This window comes from Gadus macrocephalus, chromosome 4, assembly GCF_031168955.1.
Source record: "Gadus macrocephalus chromosome 4, ASM3116895v1".
NCBI classification, from domain to species: Eukaryota; Metazoa; Chordata; class Actinopteri; order Gadiformes; family Gadidae; genus Gadus; species Gadus macrocephalus.
The window spans coordinates 1,206,768-1,227,587 of NC_082385.1; the positions used below are offsets into that span (position 1 = coordinate 1,206,768).

A 20,820-nucleotide genomic window follows, 5' to 3' on the forward strand; every position below is an offset into this window, starting at 1 on the left:
CAGCTGAGTTCAGCATCTGGACCCGGGAGGCCGGGGGCTGGGGTCTTTCCATCGCCGTGGAAGGTCCCAGCAAGGCGGAGATCACCTTTGAGGACCGGAAGGACGGATCCTGCGGTGTGGCCTACGTGGTACAGGAGCCTGGTGAGAGGAACGCAATGTGTACTACTGAAGAAAGGAAAAAACGGTTGTGTAAAGTTATTGTAAGCGGGTTATGGTCAACGGGAACAGGAAGTGGTTGGCAGAATAATCTTTCAGAAAAATGTAGCAACTAAAATGAGTTCAGAATTCTGCTGTTTTTCATGAATGAATTTTTTTTGCTATAAAACTATTTCCTTAAACCTATATTTGTGTGAATAACAAATATACGACTAGTTATCTCTGATATTAAACCAAAACCTGAAACCAGAATAAATTAGAGCATGAATTATTCATGACTTATTACTGAGAATAATAAACCTCAACTGCCGAAGCGAAACGAGGACCACTCCCCTCCCTCCTCCCCCAGGCGACTACGAGGTGTCAATCAAGTTCAACGACGAGAACATCCCCGACTCGCCGTTCGTCGTCCCCGTCGCCACGCTGGCGGACGGCGCCCGGGCTCTCACCGTCACCAGCCTGCAGGTGAGGACGGGGGCCACCGGCAGCCCGAAAGTACACCTGTGCTACCATACAGCAGCCCGAAAGTACACCTGTGCTACCATACAGCAGCCCTTAAAGTACACCTGTGCTACCATACAGCAGCCCTTAAAGTACCCCAGAGCTATGACACCACAGCCTTAAAGTACACCTGAGCTACCACACAGCAGCCCTTAAAGTTCACCTGAGCTACCACACCACAGCCCTTAAAGTACCCCAGAGCTATGACACCACAGCCCTTAAAGTACACCTGTGCTACCACACCACAGCCCTTAAAGTTCACCTGAGCTACCACACCACAGCCCTTAAAGTACACCTGAGCTACCACACCACAGCCCTTAAAGTACCCCAGAGCTATGACACCACAGCCCTTAAAGTACACCTGAGCTACCACACCACAGCCCTTAAAGTACACCTGAGCTACCACACCACAGCCCTTAAAGTACACCTGAGCTACCACACAGCAGCCCTTAAAGTACACCTGAGCTACCACACCACAGCCCTTAAAGTACCCCAGAGCTCTGACACCACAGCCCTTAAAGTTCACCTGAGCTACCACACCACAGCCCTTAAAGTTCACCTGAGCTACCACACCACAGCCCTTAAAGTACCCCAGAGCTACGACACCACAGCCCTTAAAGTACACCTGAGCTACCACACCACAGCCCTTAAAGTACACCTGAGCTACCACACCACAGCCCTTAAAGTACACCTGAGCTACCACACCACAGCCCTTAAAGTACACCTGAGCTACCACACCACAGCCCTTAAAGTACACCTGAGCTACCACACCACAGCCCTTAAAGTACACCTGAGCTACCACACCACAGCCCTTAAAGTACACCTGTGCTACCACACCACAGCCCTTAAAGTACACCCGAGTTCTGACCTCACAGCCCTTAAAGTACACCTGAGCTAAGCTACGTCATAGCCCTTAAAGTACCACCTGTGCTATGCAGAACAATACACACACCAGTGTAGTCCATCTTTTTCCTCCTCGTGTGCAGTGAGTTTACTGACGGCTTTGTGGGCTGCAGTAAAGGTTACGACATGTTGCCATCAACTTTTACTCTGGGAAGCATCCGATAAAAGTTTGGCTTTCTTCGCCGTGAGACTCTGGACATTTTTACTGGACCTGAACAACCTCCCAGGACATTCTGGATCGGGGAGCTTGTCTCTTTCGGATTCCTCACCACTTTAACAAACCCCTTTCCAGAAGAGCCATCATGCACTCAAACCGTCCCGCCTATCTCTATTCTTGTATCTGAATGAATGTACGACACTAATCGGCAGTCCTTGTGAAGTCAAGGGCAAAATGCGAGATGAATTGGACGTAGAGTTTATCAGTAAATATTAAACTTGTCTGCATAGCTCATTGGGGAGCAAACCCTTGAACAGAATCTGGCCCAGTCTGTTACGGGCCCCTGAAGTAGGACGGGGGCCATCGTAGAACCAGGTGGGGGAGATAAAACATCTTAATATAGTTTCTGAAGTCACGGACTGGAGACGGGTACTATATCCTTGGATGAACTATAAATGCCGTCATATCAAACTCTCAGAGGCAGCATCCTCTATATTTGAGGAGCCCACTTTTACAGACTCTATAAATACCTTTTATAATCAGCCGGGGAGGTGAGCCAGCTGCCATTTCAAACGTCTATATCGGCGTGTATGTTAAGGTGTGTATTTATACCGAGTGAGGAGAGTTCATCGTGGCTTTCGATGGTTGCTGATAAATGTGGGCAACCAACCCTAGATGTAGATTAAGGTTATCCTCATCTCACTCGTAGCAACGCACGCACAAGCACACGCACACACACTGTGTGAACTGATTTCCCTCAAACATGTGACATCACTTGGTTTGGAACCCATCATTCTGAAAGTATGCAATGTGATGTTTACCTCTCCCTTCAGTCACTTTTTACTGTGATGACTTACATTGTGGTCGTCTTTCTCACCCCCTCTCCCCTATCTCTCCACCTCATCACTTGCTCCCCTGATCTCTGTCTCACTCACTCTCTTTCTCTCCCCTCAACTCTCTCTCTCTAACCTCTCTCCACCTCCCACCTCTTTCTTATCATTGCTCCCCCTTCTCTCTCTCTCTCTCTCTCTTTCTCTCTCTCTCTCTCTCTCTCTCTCTCTCTCTCTCTCTCTCTCTCTCTCTCTCTCTCTCTCTCTCTCTCTCTCTCTCTCTCTCTCTCTCTCTCTCTCTCTCTCTCTCTCTCTCTCTCTCTCTCTCTCTCTCTCTCTCTCTCTCTCTCTCTCTCTCTCTCTCTCTCTCTCTCTCTCTCCCTCCCTCCCTCCCTCACCACTCTTTCTCTGCCACTTCTCCCTCCTCTCCTCCCCTCTCTCTCTCCCTCCTCTCCCCCCCTCCCCCCTCCAGGAGATGGGTCTGAAGGTGGGCCAGGAGGCGTCCTTCGCGGTGCAGCTGAACGGAGCGCGGGGATTGGTCGACGCTAAGGTCCACACGCCCTCGGGGGCGATCGAGGAGTGCCACGTCACCGAGCTCGACAGCGGTACGCCGCCGGGGCCCGGCGACCGTTTAACCATGAAATAAATCCCGCCCATAGTCCCCCACATGGACTCATTACAAATGGTCCGTTTGCTAGCCCCGTTAAGGTGCTGTAGGGAGGAGTTAAAGGTGACGTATCACGCCACCAGGTGTGAGTGTGATTAGCCGTTACAAGCCGTTTGGAAAATCTGCCCTCTTCTGACATCACAAGTGGGCGTGTCCACCTGGATGTGTGCCGGACGGATCAGTCCACCAGCCTACCCAGCGGACTGCAGCAAACGTTGCTCGTCTATCTAGCTAACCTGTGATGTCAGAAGAGGTCGATTTTCTAAACGGCTCGTAACGGCTGATCACACTCAGTGGTGCGGGGGGGGGGCGCCTCCCCCACGCAATAACCGATGTCACACGGCGGACACAAAGAAACAGGGCTCAACTGAATTACTTTGTGTTCTCCACCTCTGGATTTGTATCCAGTTGTATTCAGTTGCAAATTGTATTTTTTATCTCATAGCTCGCTACGAGCATCCTGAAGGACTCACTGTATCCTCATCCTCACACATCCCATAATAGTTCTGCTGTGCCCCTCCTCAGACCAGTACGCCATCCGCTTCATCCCGCGGGAGAATGGCGTCCACTCCATCGACGTGCGTTTCAACGGCAGCCACGTCCCGGGGAGCCCCTTCAACGTCCGCGTGGGCGACCCGGGCCAGGCCGGGGACCCGGGCATGGTGTCGGCCTTCGGACCCGGGCTGGAGGGGGGGTCCACGGGTAAGGTGCCACCGCGGGGCCGGCCTGTAGCAGAGCTTCAGGGCCGCTAGCTGGTTAGCTGGTTAGCTGGTTAGCTGGTTAGCTGGTTAGCTGGTTAGCTGGTTAGCTGGTTAGCAGGAGGTGTGATGCCTTGAGTCCTTGGCGAAATGTCACAACACTCGGTTTTTTTAACGGCAAAGCGACAAATAAGTCGACAAATAAACTAACGGCTTAACTCACGACGTGGGGCGGGTGGGCTTGTAAACGGAAGGTTGTTAGTTCGATCCCCGGCCCCCTCCCAGAGCGTCGAGGTGTCCCTGAGCGAGACACCTCACCCTGACTGCTCCTGACGAGCCGGCTGTCGTCTTGCATGGCTTACTGTCTGCGTATGAACGGTCACTTTGGTTGAATCGCAGTAAATCGAACGCCCACCAGCTAACCAGCAACGCAGATCAGACAATTGAAAATAGATTTTTTAAATAAAAATACTTTCCGCCGACGGCTTACGTTTGATAGGCTCACGCGTTTGGCCCGAGCCGTAGTGAACTAAAGTTGACTTTGAGTCGAAGGACGTCTGCGTACGTTTTACACGTTAAACAACCCTCCCTCCTTCCGTCCCGCGTCCCGTCTCGCCCCTTCCTCCTCCTCCTCCTCCTCCTCTTCCTCCTCGGCGTTCCCGTCTCGCTCCCAGGCGCGGCGTCGGAGTTCTTCGTGAGCACGTGCAACGCGGGCTCGGGGGCCCTGTCGCTGACCATCGACGGGCCCTCCAAGGTGAAGATGGACTGCGTGGAGTGTCCCGAGGGGTACAGGGTCACCTACACCCCCATGGCCCCGGGGAGCTACCTCATCTCCATCCGCTACGGGGGCCCACGCCACATCGTGGGGAGCCCCTTCAAGGCCAAGGTGTCAGGTGAGGGGGGGGGGGGGGGGGCAAGGGGCCCGTTGGTGAGAGCCCAGGGGGCGAATCTAGCTTTTTGAGTAGCAACTATATGCAGATTTTGGCTTCTCTCGGAAGGCTTCGCGTGTATTCTTTGAATTGTGTGCCTTGACACACAGCCAACAAGATAACGCTGAACTAAAAACCGCATTTCCTCGATTATTAGAAATTCACCATTGTGGTTTACACCAAGATGCACAGACCACTTTAAAAGATGGACATCTATCTCTCCCTCTCTCTCTGTCTACCTCTCTCCCTCCCCCCTCTCTCTCTCTCTCTTCCTCCCTCCCTCTCTCTCCCTCCCTCCCTCTCTCTCTCTCTTCCTCCCTCTCTCTCTCTCCCTCTCTTCCTCCCTTCCTCCCTCTCTCTCCTTCTCTCCCTCCCTCCCTGTCTACCTCTAGCCCTCCCCCTTCCCTCTCTCTCTCTCTTCCTCCCTCTCTCTCTCCCTCTCTCTCTCTCTCCCTCCCCCCTCCCCTCTCCCTCTCTCCCTCTCTTCCTCCCTCTCTCTCGGCTACTGACTAGGTTTTATGAGCAGGTCATATCCACTGTGTGAGGCTGAATCGTCTGTCTCCCCCCCCCTCTCTCCCCTCTCTCCCCCCTAGGTGCCTGTCTATCCGGGGGCCACAGCCTCCACGAGACCTCGTCCGTGCTGGTGGAGACGGTGACCAAGTCCTCGCAGGCTGCCATCGGGGGCGGCTTCCCTTCGCTGCCAAAGTTCTCCTCCGACGCCAGCCAGGCCGTCTCCAGGGGGGCGGGGCTCTCCAAGGCTTTCGTGGGCCAGAAGAACATGTTCACCGTGGACTGCAGCAAAGCAGGTGGGGACAGACGGACGTGTGTGTGTGTGTGTGTCAGTGTGTGTGTCAGTGAGTCAGTCTGTGTGTGTGTGTGTGTGTGTGTGTGTGTGTGTGTGTGTGTGTGATTGTGTGTTTGTGTGCGTGTGTGTGAGATATAAACACGCATAAACACAGTGTGTAAGTTTGTGTACGCGTCACATAGCTCATTTTGGTCCTTGAAAAACTATTTAATGTTTTTCTGAACACACTTTCCTTAGTACTGGTTAGGTTATGCGAAGCAGGTACAACTATTTATTAGTTGTACCAACAAATTCGAATGAAAAACAGAACGATAGTCAACATTAAAACAGTTTCAAAGTGAGTCATAGTGAACGATTATCTGTCATTTTTGTTACGCACGCTAATTTTTGTCAGCGTTCGTAACATTGTTCGTTACCATGGTATTCCATGTCACTAAAATCAGTCAAGGATTTTTTTCTTTCGTGGGAATGCACATCTGCTATTGAAATCAATTTAACTTCCTCAAATTATATTTTAGTTGCGTTGCCACCATGCCAACGTGATCGGGCCTTCCAGAGCGATATCAGAACAGGTTTCCCCTCTATCTATGATCCAACCGAGCTTTGAAACGTCATTCCTCAAAGGTTCTTCTCCATTCTTTATGCTTCTTGCCCCAGCTTGCCTGAATGGAGAACTGGTTTAAGTCCAGTCCATTTGCAAGTCGCTTTAATCCCATTTACAGTCTGAAAAGCCATTCTCAGGACACTGTATTGGACAGAGCGGTACACGGATGGAAGGACAAAGGGGAATGAAAACACCCTTGAAATTCCGTTTGGTAGTTTATCTTATGCTCACAGGCCTCTTTAAAGTGTGCGATACAGTAGATAAAACAGGTTCTATGCGTGTGGATGTGCGGATGACTTAGGATTTCTTCCGCTCGCTATCTTCCGAAAAAGACTCACCTGTTCAGAGTCCACCTCGACACTGCATAGCCACCCTCCCCCTTCTGGCCACCATTGTACACTGTATTGTGTTGTGTTGTATTGTATTGTATTGTATTACTTAACTGTGTAGCAACTGCAGTAGCTGCTATCATGGCTGTAACACGGGGAATTGGTGAGCCTAGCGATTGTTGTACTTGCACTCGGTTCTTTGAACATCCCTTCTGTATCGACAGCGATACATTGATGCACTTCTTATGACAAATGTACTGATTGTAAGTCACTTTGGATAAAAGCGTCTGCTAAATGCCCTAAATGTCAATGTAAATGAAAAAGATGGTTTAAGGTGGTTTGAGCAGCCTCACCTGGCGGTCTGATTGGGCTGTGGGGGAAGCGAGTAAACACTGAGTAAACACTGTGTACACTGTGTTAAACCAGCTGTCTACACAGACACACTCAGGGAGAGTTCTCCTAGCTGGCAGCATGAGGCAGCAGGCTAAGGCCCAATCCCATTTCTACCCCTTACCCCTTCCCCCTCCCCCTTGTTTTGAAGGGGTAAGGGGAAGGGGTAAGGGGTAGAAATGGGATTGGGCCTAAGTGGCATTAACTAGCAACATCCACAGTAAACCAACAGAGCTTGCTACACCGGCGCCAAATATGGGGCCTCTTTGAAGCCGGTTTGTTCTAGAAGTTTGTAGTTAATGCTACTTATTCTGGTGTGTGTGGTGGGGTGAGTGGTGGGGCTGGTTTAACCTCAGCCACCCCCAGAGCCCAACCAGTCTGACTCGGGCCAGGTGCTTTAGCCAGGCCTCAACCACAAACACTGCCACAGATTCGCAGCCAACACACACACACACACACACACACACACACACACACACACACACACACACACACACACACACACACAGACACACACACACACACACACACACACACACACACACACAGTGAACCGTCTCTGGGTGTCGTCCGTCCGTCCCCTCTCTCAGGTACCAACATGCTGATGGTGGGCGTGCACGGGCCCAAGACGCCGTGCGAGGAGGTGTACGTGAAGCACATGGGCAACAGGATGTACAACGTGACGTACACGGTGAAGGAGCAAGGCGACTACATCCTCATCGTCAAGTGGGGCGACCACAACGTGCCGGGCAGCCCCTTCCACGTCACCGTGCCCTAGGACAAACCCAAGGGAGCGACACGCTTTGTGTATTTGAGTCCTTTTTTTTTAACTTCCCTTCTGTACCTCGACAAGCAGAACCGGGGAAGCCGTTCAAACCGTTCATTAATTTCTCTGATTTCATTTCCCTTTTATTTGGGTTAACCCTGGCCAGAATAGCAGAAGTTAAAACTCTAATTGTGTCTGAGCTAGGAAGGTCAGGAGGGGGTGTGAAGCTGTAATGCGGTGTAAACAACGTTGTTTTTGTTTCTTTGGAAACGGATACTAAACTCTTTCTACGGAAACCTAGACTCCGGCAATACAAAGCTCATTGATCGAACGCCCTGGTACCAAGTTAAATTCCTTCATCAGCAATAAACTCAGAGGATTCGCAGTAAGGACTGAAAACAGGTGTAGCTCATTTAGGTAAAGTGGTGTGTAGGCATGACTGTGGCCATAATTAACATCATGAGGTACACCTGTGTTCACCCTGACTGTGACGACTCTGAGACAAAGGCCTGTTGGGTAAGTTGGAGAACTCGGTTCAGATTGACATTTTTACTTACTACTTTCTTTGTCTACATGCTAGTTATTCAAATAATCCCACAATGTGTGACCGGGGGACGAGTTGGGTTAAAACTACACATGAAACATACATGCTTTTGCATACGTGCTCTTGTGACCCTTTGTTATTTTATTTATTCAGAGCCTATCGTTTTCTTTGACAGAATGTCCAGTTGAACTAAAGTGCAGTCAATCTTCTGACGGTTTGTTCTATCAGTGTGAACTAGCAAGGTGAGATGTGTTCTTTGTTTAGTTTCTTTTTTTTGTAACCGAACAGGATTGGGACACGACAATCGATTCAATGTGTGAACGCTGGAAAAAAAACAAAACAGTGATACGATATCATAGAGTGATGTTTTATAGTTATTTTATATGTATCAAAAATTATTAAAAAAAGAAAAAAAAATCTGAATACGTTTGATATTGTAATCCAATATTTTGGCAAGATTGTGCAGGCATAATAATAATAATAAAATGTTTCAATGCAAAGTTTGGGGTTTTACTGAGCTGAGAATGAAAGGAACCAGCTTTAAAAAATAGGGTGTACAGGCCCCTGCATGAATGACGGGCCTATCTTCGAAACAAACAATCATCAGCTACAACAATAACGACGCTCACTATCACGAAACAAAATGATTAAATAATCGTCCAGTTTTCCCACATGCGTACATGTGCACTATTTTATCCCCGCTATGACTCATTAGTGCCAACTGTTTACAATCACACTCCTGTCGTCACACTTCGGTCAAGCGCCATAAAACCTGAGGTCTAGTCATGAACACACACATAAGCAAACATACTTAAATTATTGTTTTATCTGGAACGTAAACGTAAGCTACGCGTGTTCACGTCACCTAGTGCTTTTTGGTCCTTATCTTAGTTTACGGGAAGAATTAATGTTACTTCCTTACTTATTACTGGTCACATGGGAAGCTACACACACATGTGTAAAGCAGGTACAAATATTTATTATAAACGTATTTAAATTACTAAAAAAACAATAGTCAACATAAAAAAACACAGTTCCAGAATGAGAACTAGTAAAAGATGATCTGCAGTCATTTGACCTGGGACTGAAATTGAGAGCATCCCGGCACACGCCGCTTCTACCCTAATATCCTCAAATAATAGGTCTTAAAGCATACCTAAAACACCTTTTTAAGAATAACTAAGTAACGAAATAAGGCAGTGTAAGTTGAGTAACATTTGTAGATGAATTCATTACGTTAGATGAATTAATGCAACATAATGTGTGTGTGTGTGTGTGTGTGTGTGTGTGTGTGTGTGTGTGTGTGTGTGTGTGTGTGTGTGTGTGTGTGTGTGTGTGTGTGTGTGTGTGTGTGTGTACACACTTGTGTGCAAAACCAGACTAGACCCATCAAATACAAAAATCCAAATCGTACACTTAGTTTAACATTTTACACGCCATTGAAAGTCAGGTACCGAGAAACAGGAAGTGAGGGACATAGGGTGGCCCCCCCCAAGCCCTCAGAGAGACACCAGTTCCTCCGTGTTCAGCACACCCTCGTTGTACAGTGCCAGTTTGGCCCTGAGCGTCTGTTTGGCCGGGTTCTCCACGACGTTCCACGAGCTGTAGCACGCCGCTTCCGAAACTGAGGAACAAATAAAGTATTATGAAACATGCACCTATTGTGTTCCGTTTGTATTGTCGTCGGTCTCTCAACAGCTTCCGTAAAAGACTCGAGACTTGTTCAGAGTTAATCTACACTCTATTACTATATTGTTTCTCTTCTTCTAAAAATGTACTCATTGAAAGTTGCTTTGGATAAAAACGTCTGCTAAAGGCCCTGAGCGTAATGGTAGCAGAAAGCAGGAGTGGTGGTATGAATATTGGAAGTTTGCTAGCGAGTTGATGGATACGGAAGCGTGATGCATTCACTCAGGAAAATAAGTCAAGCCTCAAACTCTCGAGAGAAGCTTTCATTCACTCGAGAGCTAGTAATATTGCTCTCTAGGTAATATCAATGGTATTGTTATTAGTTTGTCCCTTCGGTGCACCTCAGGACTTTGGGGTTGTTCAGACATTGGGGTTGAGATGACTTCAGGATCAGCTGAGCATGTATACCTTTTTGTTTTTCATGAACAGAACTCTTTCTCAGTCTGTAAGCGTTAGTGGAAGTTAAGTATATTCCGTTTGCCTTTCAGAATAAAAGTGACAACTATATATAAATAATGAGTTTCACTTCCACATAGACACTTTCGTTGACTCATTGGTCCCGCCCTGTTGCTCACTAGAGTCCAACTTCCTGTTATTCAGACTTGTCTGTCAGTCAGGCCGCCTCATCCATTTGATTTAAATCTTGACATTCTTGCTGTTTTTAAGGGTGATTTCCCTCTTTGAAAAGACTCAAACGTTCTAAGGGGGGGGGGGGGAAAGTTACAATTCCTTTTTTTATAAAGGTGGTGGCTACGTGTGTTTGTTTTGGAGTGTTGGAGAAGCCACAAACGTTTCGCTTGTAGATACAGGGGTTGATTGTCTTCATTCAAGACAAGCTCGGGACAGACATTTCCTGTTTGGACCATTAATTATTAACAACCTTCTACTCACAGTGTGGTATCATACCATTACCTCCTACTCAGTGTGCTACCATAACATTACCTCCTACTCAGTGTGGTATCATAACATAACCTTCCAACATAACATTCTACTCAGTGTGATGTGACAACATAACCAAACATCACCTTCTACTCAGTGTCTTGTGTGATAATATAACATACTTGTACTCAGTGTGATAACATAACCTTCTACTCAGTGTGGTAGGATAACAGAACATAGTGTGTCTCTGCTACTCACAGTGCGGTATAGTAACATAACATAACCTCCTACTCACAGTGTGGCTTGATAACATAACCTTCTACTCACAGTGTGGTGTATGATCACATAACATAATCTTGTACTCTGTGTGGAATCACAGAGTACAAGCCTTCTAACATAACTTACTCAGTGTGTTGTGATAACATAACCTCCTACTCAATGTGTTGTTACAACATAACATAACCTCCTACGCAGTGTGATACAATAACATAACATAACCTCCTACGCACAGTGTGATGTTATAACATAAGCGCCTACTCAGTGTGATGTCATAACTTAAGCTCCTACTCACAGTGTGATGTTATAACATAAACTCCTACTCTCAGTGTGATGTTATAACATAAGCTCCTACTCAGTGTGATGTTATAACATAAGCTCCTACTCAGTGTGATGTTATAACTTAAGCTCCTACTCACAGTGTGATGTTATACCTTAAGCTCCTACTCAGTGTGACGTTATAACATAAGCTCCTGCTCAGTGTGATACAATAACATAACATAAGCTCCTACTCAGTGTGATACAATAACATAATATAAGCTCCTACTCACAGTGTGATGTAATAACATAATATCCTTCTCAATGTGATGTTGTACCTTAAGCTCCTACTCACAGTGTGATGTTATACCTTAAGCTCCTACTCAGTGTGATGTTATAACATAAGCTCCTACTCAGTGTGATGTTATAACTTAAGCTCCTACTCACAGTGTGATGTTATAACTTAAGCTCCTACTCAGTGTGATGTTATAACTTAAGCTCCTACTCAGTGTGATGTTATAACTTAAGCTCCTACTCACAGTGATGTTATAACTTAAGCTCCTACTCACATGGCGGCGTGTCCGAGTGCTCCAGCGTGAACCCGTTTGCCCTGCAGTCCTCGCAGCCCAGCTCCCCAGAGTCTGCCTGGCAGCTGCACTGAACGGGCCAGCTGTTGTACAGATCCACCGCCGCCGCCTCCACCTCCACCGCCCCGACCCCGGCCTCCGTCAGCCGGCCCGGCGCCGGAGCCATCAGGTCGCCGCCCGTCTCGTGGCGCCCCGGGGCGTCCTCACAGCTGCTCCAGAAGATCAGCTCCGATTGGCTGAACTCGCGGGGCAGCGGCTTGGCCGAGTCCGGGCCGAGGCCGGAGGCCACGTAGCTGCCGTCGTCGTACCCGTCTTCGGACGGAGGGTGGGACTGGAGCGGCGGCGGCGGCGGCGATGGAGGTGGCGGCGGCGGGGGTGGGGTCGAGGGGGGGTGGGAGGTCAAGGGGAGACCCGGCTCCCTGTAGTGGGGGTCTCGTCCGCCGTCTGCGCTGAACGGCGAGGGGGCCGGGGACAGCAGGCTGGGCACCGGCAGCAGCTGGCTCAACTCCCGAAGCACCTGAGGGTCAGGATCGCCGTCGCCGACAACAACAACAACAACAACAACAACAACAACAACGAGGCTTCAGACAAAGGTTGTTGATCAATGTGAAACTTTTTTACTTCCATGGCCAACAGGAAGTGACACATTTGGTGAAGGCCGACCACCGAGTGTAAGGATGTGGTTGAATACGTTTGTTTTGTTTTGCTTGGAAAGGAGAGTGGAGTTGACTGGAGGTATGTCGGCTGCAGCCGTGACATGAGCCGTTTGAATCCTCTAAAAGCTCAGGAAAGGTGCTTCAGTGCTTCCTTCATTATCTCCCTTCCACAGTCAAGCCTATCCAAGAGTTGGGTGTGTTCCTGTGGTGGGATCTCATTGTTTTGATGATCATTTTAACAGGAACACTATTTGATGCAAAAGGTTAAAATGAGTTTGTCCATAGCACTGAGTATCTTCAGAAAACCCCCGTTTTGCTATTCAGTGTGGCCAATTCCGCCCATACTTCAAACCCATTCCATAGTTGGCAAATATAGTTGCAAAAACATATTTGCAAATTAATTACACCGTGTAATTTTACTATCTTTTTCAATCCAAAAATATACTTTTATTTGTATAGACCTTAATAACAGGTACAATCTCAAAGGGCTTAACAGGCCATATATTTATGACCCCCCCCCCCCCTGACCCTAGCCACCCAGAGGGCAAGAAAAAACTGAGTAAGGTCTCGCTGCAGCCTGTAGGACATGGACATCCAACGTCCAAGTGCTGTCACGTGATTCCACTTGCCACCCTCATTGACGTCACTGGCTAATCGCGCGGGAGAGCTTCATTCTCTTCTCGACTACTCGACTACTTCGCCAAGATGACAACGATGGCAAGTCACTAAAATTAATGAATGAAACAACCTAATTGTGATTGCAAAAACATGCGTTTGTGAAATGCGTTTGATGGGTCCACTCCTTAATGTGTAATTCCGGCGCAAATTGAACCCAGGCCCTTTTTTTATTGCATGAAAAAAAAACATCAAATTAGCCCTCCAGATACCTTTTTCATTGAAAATCGAATATTAGAGTTTGCCCGGCGCAATGTTTGGCGCCCATGTTATTGGCTTGGGGCATTCTGTTTCGCTTCCAAATCGGCATTTTTGAACCACTAATATTGCTAAAAAATAGCACCCAACCTCTGCAGTAGCATGACCCTAACCCTAACCCTAGGGTGCCACTGCCTACACATAAAACGAAGCATCAACAACTTGGTTTGCAAACCACATCTCAGGAAGTGGTGGTGCTCCACTTTGTTGGCGAATCTCCACACTGAAGGGTAGCCTGTAGTTCTTCTGAAGCAGATGTGCTGTGAATTCCAATAATAACACAACCGTAACAATGACCTACAAAAACGATTTGTGTGTTTGTGTGCAGTCATGGCAGACGGTTTGCTCATTTCACAGAGGAGGGCAGAGAAATGGCAAGAGGAACTCTACCCTATCTTCCGTATCCTGAGGAAGTGCAAACAGTCCGAAATGGAGGAGACATAATATTTGTCTTTCTTTCTTTCTTTCTTTATTTTTTATTAGTTTGTTTGAAGAGAAGAGCAGAAAATAAGCAGAAAACAAGATGGCATCCGCCATCTTGTTGTCATGTGACAGCACTTGGACGTTGGATGTCTATGTCCTACAAGCCGCAGCAAGACATTATAGAATAAACTCTTGAAGAGGAACGCAGAATGGGGGATCCAGTTAGCCGGGCTAGCTTACGGTGTCCAGTTAGCGGGGCTAGCTTACGGTGTCCAGTGAGTGGGGCTAGCTTGCGGTCTCCAGTTAGCGGGGCTAGCTTACGGTCTCTGGCTTACGTGTTAACGTGTCGGTCTAACATGTCAGGCTAACGTGAGGCTAACAAGCTAAAGCGTCAGACTATTGTAGGCTAATGTCAGGCTAACTCTGATCAGCGGGGGTAGCTTATGGTCTCCAGTTAGTGGGGCTAGCTTACGGTGTCCATGCAGGGCCGGTTCCGGGGGCGCGCGGCGGTGCAGTCCAGAGCGAGGCGCAGCAGGCTGCAGGCGGTTGGGTACGGCCAGGACCCCGCCTCCCCGTCCAGGAAGCGCACGCACGAGTCCACGCTGCCGCCGCTGTCATCCCGCTCCACGCTCAGCACGTCCCTCTGGCGGCCGCGCGAGACACACAACAAACACATGTCAGGCTAGCGTCAAGCTAGCATCAGGCTAGCATCGGGCTCGCGTGAGGCTAATGTCAGGCTAACGTCAGGCAAACAGGCTAAACTTTGGGCAAACCGGCTAACGTCAGGCTAACTGTATACTTATATTACTGTATAATTCACAGGATGCACTCACCAGGAGTGATCGTTTCGGTGATTCCTCCACCACCTTGCGGCCTGTGATTGTCTCCATCATGACCTTTATAAAAGAAACATATTAAGGTAGGTTATTATTTCCTGTTATGGAAGCCATTTGTGGTCAAACTGAAGTCTCATCAAGACGGGGATTTTGTATATGCAGTTCGATGCAAAAATATCGCTTTTGGCAAACTGACAAAATATCAAGGACTTTGATCATTCAAAGAAATGCATTCATATTGTCACCTTTTCCACATGAATGCGGAAACCCAAACCCCCCTTAACCAACTCTTTAATTCACCAATGTACTAATCTAAAGACCCAAACACGACTATCTCTATATATATCAGTCTGTCTAGAATCTGTGACGATACCAAAAACTCTGTCCTAAACCAAACAGAGCTACACTTTAAACTTGACGAAGCCAGCAGTGGTTGTGCTTTTTTTTAGGTACCTTGACTTTTTATTCTTTTATGTATTCATTAGGGATACCGAATGTTGGGGGGGCAAAGGTTTTATTTTCATGATGACTTTAGTGCATCTATAAATGACGAGTCATGCGCTTTCAAACGGGGGAAAACCTGATGTGCAAAGTGGAGAGACCGCGTAGCTGTAGCCTTTTTTTATGGGGTTAGGCCTAAAAAAAAAAAAGTTTGGTTCCTGTTGGTTGTCAGTTGAGGTCATGGGTAGGTAGGGAATTTATTTTTTTATTTTTTCCAGCGGCAGCGAATGATAGGTAGGTTGTTTTCATTTAAAAACGAGAAAATTCTCTCATCCACAAAAAAGTAATTATAGTTTGCATCAAAAAAAGCTCAAAGCTCATAAAATAATTTGGGTCGCACATAAATTGACAGAGTCGGTTGGAAACCGGAACCAAACAAAAAAAAATTGATTGAGACGAACAGCAGAATAACCGTTTGTAATGTCGCGGTTGGCTTTGAATCCAAGCTGCTTCCATTTTGTCATTTAATTATAAATTATATTTCTGGAACACTGAATCAACAAACCGGTTAAAGCTCTGAAACATTTGGTGCGAGCGATAGAAAATGCCGCCCGATATACTCGCATTCTGTATGCTTTGGGGTCGCCGTGTAGCTCAGGAGGTAGAGCGGGTTGACCTGCAATCAGAAGGCTGCTAGTTCGATCCCCGGCTCAAAAGTAAATGCTTTGCTCAAGGGTACGGGGTAACGGTCACCATGCCGAAGCTGTACACGTCCAGGCTGCAGGACGGCTTCCCGTCGTGGCGGATGAACTCCGGGGGCAGGTAACCCAGGTTGCCGTGGATACTCTGGGTGCTGAGGGCGGTGGTCTGGCGGGGGGGCGGCGGGCGCAGACGGGACAGGCCCACGTTGGAGAGCTGGGGCCGCAGGGCGTGGTCCAGCAGGACATGGGCGCTGGACGATGAAGGGAGGGGAGACCAAATATTAGCTTTAAAAACAAACCTAAAGCCCCTTTTAAGAAAGACTAACAAGAAACAAAATGAGGCAGTGTAAATTGAGCAACATTTGTAGATTAATTCATTACATTAGATGAATTAATGTAACATAATGCGTTTCTTCAGCTTTGTGTGTGACAGAGCGAAGGTGTGTGAGTGGGAGACATTTTTATATTTGTGTCGTTTTGCACAAAGAGCTCTTATTTGCTGATCTTTTGGGTGTGTGTGTGTGTGTGTGTGTGTGTGTGTGTGTGTGTGTGTGTGTGTGTGTGTGTGTGTGTGTGTGTGTGTGTGTGTGTGTGTGTGTGTGTGTGTGTGTGTGTGTGTGTGTGTGTGTGTGTGTGTGTGCGCGCGCGCGTGCGTGCGTGCGTGCGTGCTTGTGTGCGTACCTGGTGATGTTACCACAGATGAGGGGTTGAAGCGGCGCCGTGTGCAGGTGGTGGAGCCCCTTGGCCGCCCCTTTGATGACGGACAGACGCTGCTGCCAGGACAGGGGTTGGGCCGGCTGCTGGAGGAAGAGCGTGGGGAAGACCGGGTTATAATAAAGTCCACATGGTCGTCGTCCCCCTCCACTGTTAGTTGACCAAACAGCCTAGATGATGACACCGTTACCCTGCCCTCAGCCCCCTCCCTACCCTGAACACATTAACCAACTGCCAATATAATTGATTAATATTACTACGGGAAAAAGTTAAAATAAATCCTCTACATTAAAAAAAAACATGTTCAATTCAAATCAATTTTATTTGTATAGCCCTTAATCACAATTACAGTCTCAAAGGGCTTATCAGGCCAAATATTTATGAACATTTTTATATGAGCAAAGGGTTAGCATTACTTCTCAAAGAGACCCTATCAGATTTTGTGTGATCAGATTGCTGCAATCTCCACGAACGTAACCACCAGAACTCAAAATGTCCTCACTTTCAAGTTTCAACTTAAAAGGCCGGGGTTTATCGATATCCCACAAACAACTACAACTTAAAACGACCCTTAAACAAAAGCACCACCTGAAAGGGGAACTTCAAGTGGTCACTGACCAGGTCGTGTAGTCTTTGATGCAGAGATCCGTTGGCGAGATAGGGGTAGACCAGACAGTGGTTTCCGTCCTCCAAGAAACAGCCCAACAGATTTAAGATGTTTGGATGCTGAAACCTGTAAATATGGCGTGCCTCGGTTAGCATTAGCTAACCGTTGACCGAGCCAAGCTCAACGCAGACAGATGTAGAAGTGCCCGTGGGATTGTATACGTACAAGTGATGCACTTCTGTGTCTCTGGTAAATGAATCCCATCGTTCTTTCCACGACGGATCATTCCCCTAAAGAATATCAAAGAAATAACACAGAAACGTTGTTCTATCGCTGTCTCACAAAGTAAATGGTAAATGGACTGTATTTAGTCCGCTCGTTTCTAACCAGTGGCCAGTCAGAGGGCTTTACAAGGATGCCTAACAACGGCGGTGACAATCATGCAAGGCGACAGCCAGCTCGTCAGGACAGAGCTGGCTGGGTTGGGGTGAGGTGCCTTGCTCAGGGACACCTCGACACTCAGCTAGGAGGAGCCGGGGATCGAACTAGCAACCTTCAGGTTACCAACCAAACCCACTCTAGCCACACGCCGCCCAAAGCCAACCGTTTATGGTTCATTATAATGAGTTGGCTAGTTTATATAATGATAATAACAATTATTATCATGGCCATAATCATCGTCGTAATCTTCTTCATTCAGGTGCTTACCGTTTTAAACCGCTTGACAACAAACGTTGCAGTTCCCAACGCGCCTTTGTATGTGTCTGAAAGACTGCCCGCTGCGATCTTCAAGTCGTGGTGGAAGTGTTTGGTTCCACCGACGACGTCGTCGTAGGTGAGAGCGCGTCCCTCGGCCCCCTCGGGTTCCGAGCCGGTGGAGCAGGGAGCTGGCAGAGGGGGAAGTGAAAGATGAAGAAGGTAAGAAACGTCTGCATACCTCTGTCAGTCATTACAACACAAATCCACGTCGCCCACACGCTGGAATCATTAAATGCTGTCGGGAATGTGGTATGTGGTGCGTGTCACGATAGTTAGTCACCCAACCTTGGCTACGGTCACAGATTGTATGACTTTATGTTACTTTAAAAACCTTAGATTATCACAGTGGTGCCGTAAAAATCTGCCTATGTAGCCTAGTGACCTGTAATGGCTTAAGCGTCTAATTATTAAAAACCTATAGCAGCAAAACTATTTTGACATTTATAACAGTGTTGCTACAGTGGGGCCTGTTGAACAATATGGGGGAGTTTGCTGAATAAACATTTTGATTCGATTTTTGGAAGGAATCTTTTCTAATTAGAAGATTTACCATTGAGAGCCAAGCATTACAGATAGCATGTTGTGAAACATTTTGATATTTGATAATAACAAAACGATTATCAAATCGTATCAATCTTATCACGATAACGCCGCCGTGTATAAACATGTCGCCATTTACAAATACAAACCAAAAATCAACCATGCGTCACGTTGCCCACTCACAGAAACGTAGCAGGCCCACTTGATGGAGAAAGCTCTCGTCCAGTTGATCGGATTCCTATTCAGAGAGAACGGCTATTATTGGTGACATGACAATATGATGATTTGAGATCATTCCAACATATTTTACCCATTTTACCTCGCATTTTACAGGCGGTGAAAAGTTCCCACGTGACACCGGTAGATCGTCCGTCGGCCTTCTGCAATGATCTAAAACGCACACAACATCAAATTGATACAAGAGCGTCGTGCGTGTTTTGTTTTGATGCATGCACGTGACGCAATGACGCCCGGCCAAAGAGGAAGTGACCCCCACACAAAAAACCACCGCAAGGCAGGTTTATGTTTACTTAGGTTTATGGCATTTAGCAGACGATTTTATCCAAAGCGACTCACAATAAGTAGGCCTACATTTAGTCAGAATAAAGAGAAACAATATATCGCTGTTGGTACAGTAAGCTGCTGCTTGAGCTGCTCCCCCCGCGACCCGACCCCAGACAAGCGGATGAAGATGAGATGAGATGAGATGAGATGAGATGGTACAGTAAGGATGTTCAGAGAAGGTTTCCTAACCGTAGTATAGTGATTCACCTGGCTGGACAAAAAGCTGCAGCGCCCAGTGGTGTCCCATGTCCTCCAGCACCCGGACGAGGTCCGCCACGGTCGGGTTCTGCTGAGCCCACGTCCACAGCAGCTCCCGCGCGGGGCTCCGGCCCGCCGCCTCGAGCCGCTCCGCGCGCCGCACCTCGAGCCAGCTCGGCACGATGCGCGCGGCTTAATTGGAAGAGAAAATAAAACGATATAATATAACTCTAATTATATTATGGTAGGACAAGCTTATAAGGCGAAGCCTAGAAGGCGTAGCAGACATGAAATAGAACACGAAAAAGTTTGCATCAACTTTTTTCGGGATGTATCGGTTGTATTGTATGCACGACGTTACTCCGGAAAACGTCCACCACCTGTGCTCTGCACGTGAGAGCAGACCCGTTAAACTTCTCACCCCCCGAGCCATAGAGAGAGTTATCTCTATCACTCTGGTCTCTCACCTAATCCGCGCCAGCCGAACTGGTCGTCTCCGCTGTCGATGATTTTGCACAAGTGCTCGATGAGGCTGGGCGGTACGTTGTACAGGAAAGTGGTACGGTCCATTTTGTCCATGGGTCTGGTCATTTTGTCCGTCGGTCTCGTCAGGCCGAGCGTCGCGGCAAAGAGTGAAGCGGTAGCGGTGTGTGTGAGTGTGTGTAATGTGTGAGCAGCCTATTGCTAAATTCTGGAAATGCCCACGCCCCTTGTTTCAGTCGCGTTCAAATAGCATGACAGATATGAAGACGGAACACATTTTTGTAACGTGACAGCCCACCACAAGGGACGATGCATGGCATTGGTTATTACTGTAGCCTACTGCCATGATATGTAACTAGTAGCCTACTGTTATTCGCTGGTTGATGTTGTATTGTTATGTTACTTAACTGTTTACTTTACTATTACTGTGATACGCTTTGGATAAAAGCGTCTGCTTACTGTAACTTCTGTGTTACTTTACTATTAACCTACAGTTATACGCTGTTTAATGTTATACGCTTATTTTACTGTTTACTGTTACTTTACTATTAATGTTACACGCTTTGGATAAAGGCGTCTGCTAAATGTCCTAAATGTAAATGTTATTGTTATTTAGATTATTATTATGCATTCATAAGGGCTATCACATTTATTTCACTGAAGAGTTATCCAAATTGACTTATATTAAACGCATTCAACCATGAAATGACGACCCAGAAAGTAAAAGAATCATGCGAGTGGCGTAAACTAAGTTTGTTTTCTTCTGATTTCTTTCATGGGCTGCGGTTTAGACTACTTTCTACAAGAACACGGCAGGCACAGACGCAGTCTGAGCCGATGGTCAGTCAGTCCGCGGCAGAAGATGAGTTTGGTTTCAGTGGGGACCTCGTTCCACCACTGTGGAAGCCAGGACGCTTGGCAGTCCCAAAGCAGGTGGATATGGGACAGGTGATGTCAGCAGGTGGGTGGGGATGTTTAATATTCCAACTTGGTTCAA

General features: G+C 47.5%; 3 protein-coding genes and 1 long non-coding RNA gene across 7 annotated transcripts in view; 3 read left to right on the top strand and 1 right to left on the bottom strand.

Annotated features, from left to right (window-relative positions):
- The window catches only part of LOC132456633 (filamin-C-like), a 9,326-nt gene extending 547 nt beyond the window's left edge, over positions 1-8,779 (top strand). Inside the window, exons 2-8 of the mRNA XM_060051038.1 lie at positions 4-141; positions 506-621; positions 3,020-3,152; positions 3,740-3,916; positions 4,587-4,805; positions 5,435-5,647; positions 7,560-8,779. Of these exons, the coding sequence (XP_059907021.1) occupies positions 4-141; positions 506-621; positions 3,020-3,152; positions 3,740-3,916; positions 4,587-4,805; positions 5,435-5,647; positions 7,560-7,747 (1,184 nt within the window). The 3' untranslated portion in view covers positions 7,748-8,779. The remainder of the gene's footprint in view (positions 1-3; positions 142-505; positions 622-3,019; positions 3,153-3,739; positions 3,917-4,586; positions 4,806-5,434; positions 5,648-7,559) is intronic.
- Positions 8,633-20,004, bottom strand: LOC132454896 (interleukin-1 receptor-associated kinase 3-like). Of its 2 annotated transcripts, none has more exons than XM_060048497.1 (13): positions 19,808-20,004; positions 19,350-19,532; positions 18,898-18,968; positions 18,762-18,816; positions 17,988-18,166; positions 17,505-17,569; positions 17,261-17,405; positions 16,640-16,758; positions 16,011-16,209; positions 14,814-14,876; positions 14,453-14,623; positions 11,951-12,485; positions 8,633-9,903 (listed from the first exon to the last, which is right to left on the bottom strand). In XM_060048497.1, exons 1-13 carry the CDS (start codon positions 19,929-19,931, stop codon positions 9,779-9,781), a joined length of 2,034 nt encoding a protein of 677 aa, XP_059904480.1. In that variant the 5' UTR covers positions 19,932-20,004; the 3' UTR covers positions 8,633-9,778. The 2 variants fall into 2 exon arrangements, with proteins under 2 accessions (XP_059904480.1, XP_059904479.1); XM_060048496.1 differs by having other exon boundaries at positions 19,332-19,532.
- LOC132454937 (uncharacterized) lies at positions 12,479-14,171 on the top strand. Its single transcript, XR_009525042.1, has 2 exons — positions 12,479-13,077; positions 13,508-14,171. It is a non-coding gene; the product is annotated as an uncharacterized LOC132454937 (long non-coding RNA).
- A 588-nt stretch (positions 20,005-20,592) lies between the features above and the next one.
- Positions 20,593-20,820, top strand: part of LOC132454889 (DNA helicase B-like) — a 36,731-nt gene continuing 36,503 nt past the window's right edge. Inside the window, exon 1 of one of the 3 annotated variants that reach the window (XM_060048476.1) lies at positions 20,593-20,784. The gene's annotated coding sequence lies outside the window, so the exon portion shown is untranslated. The remainder of the gene's footprint in view (positions 20,785-20,820) is intronic. The other 2 variants (XM_060048477.1, XM_060048478.1) reach the window with 2 other exon arrangements.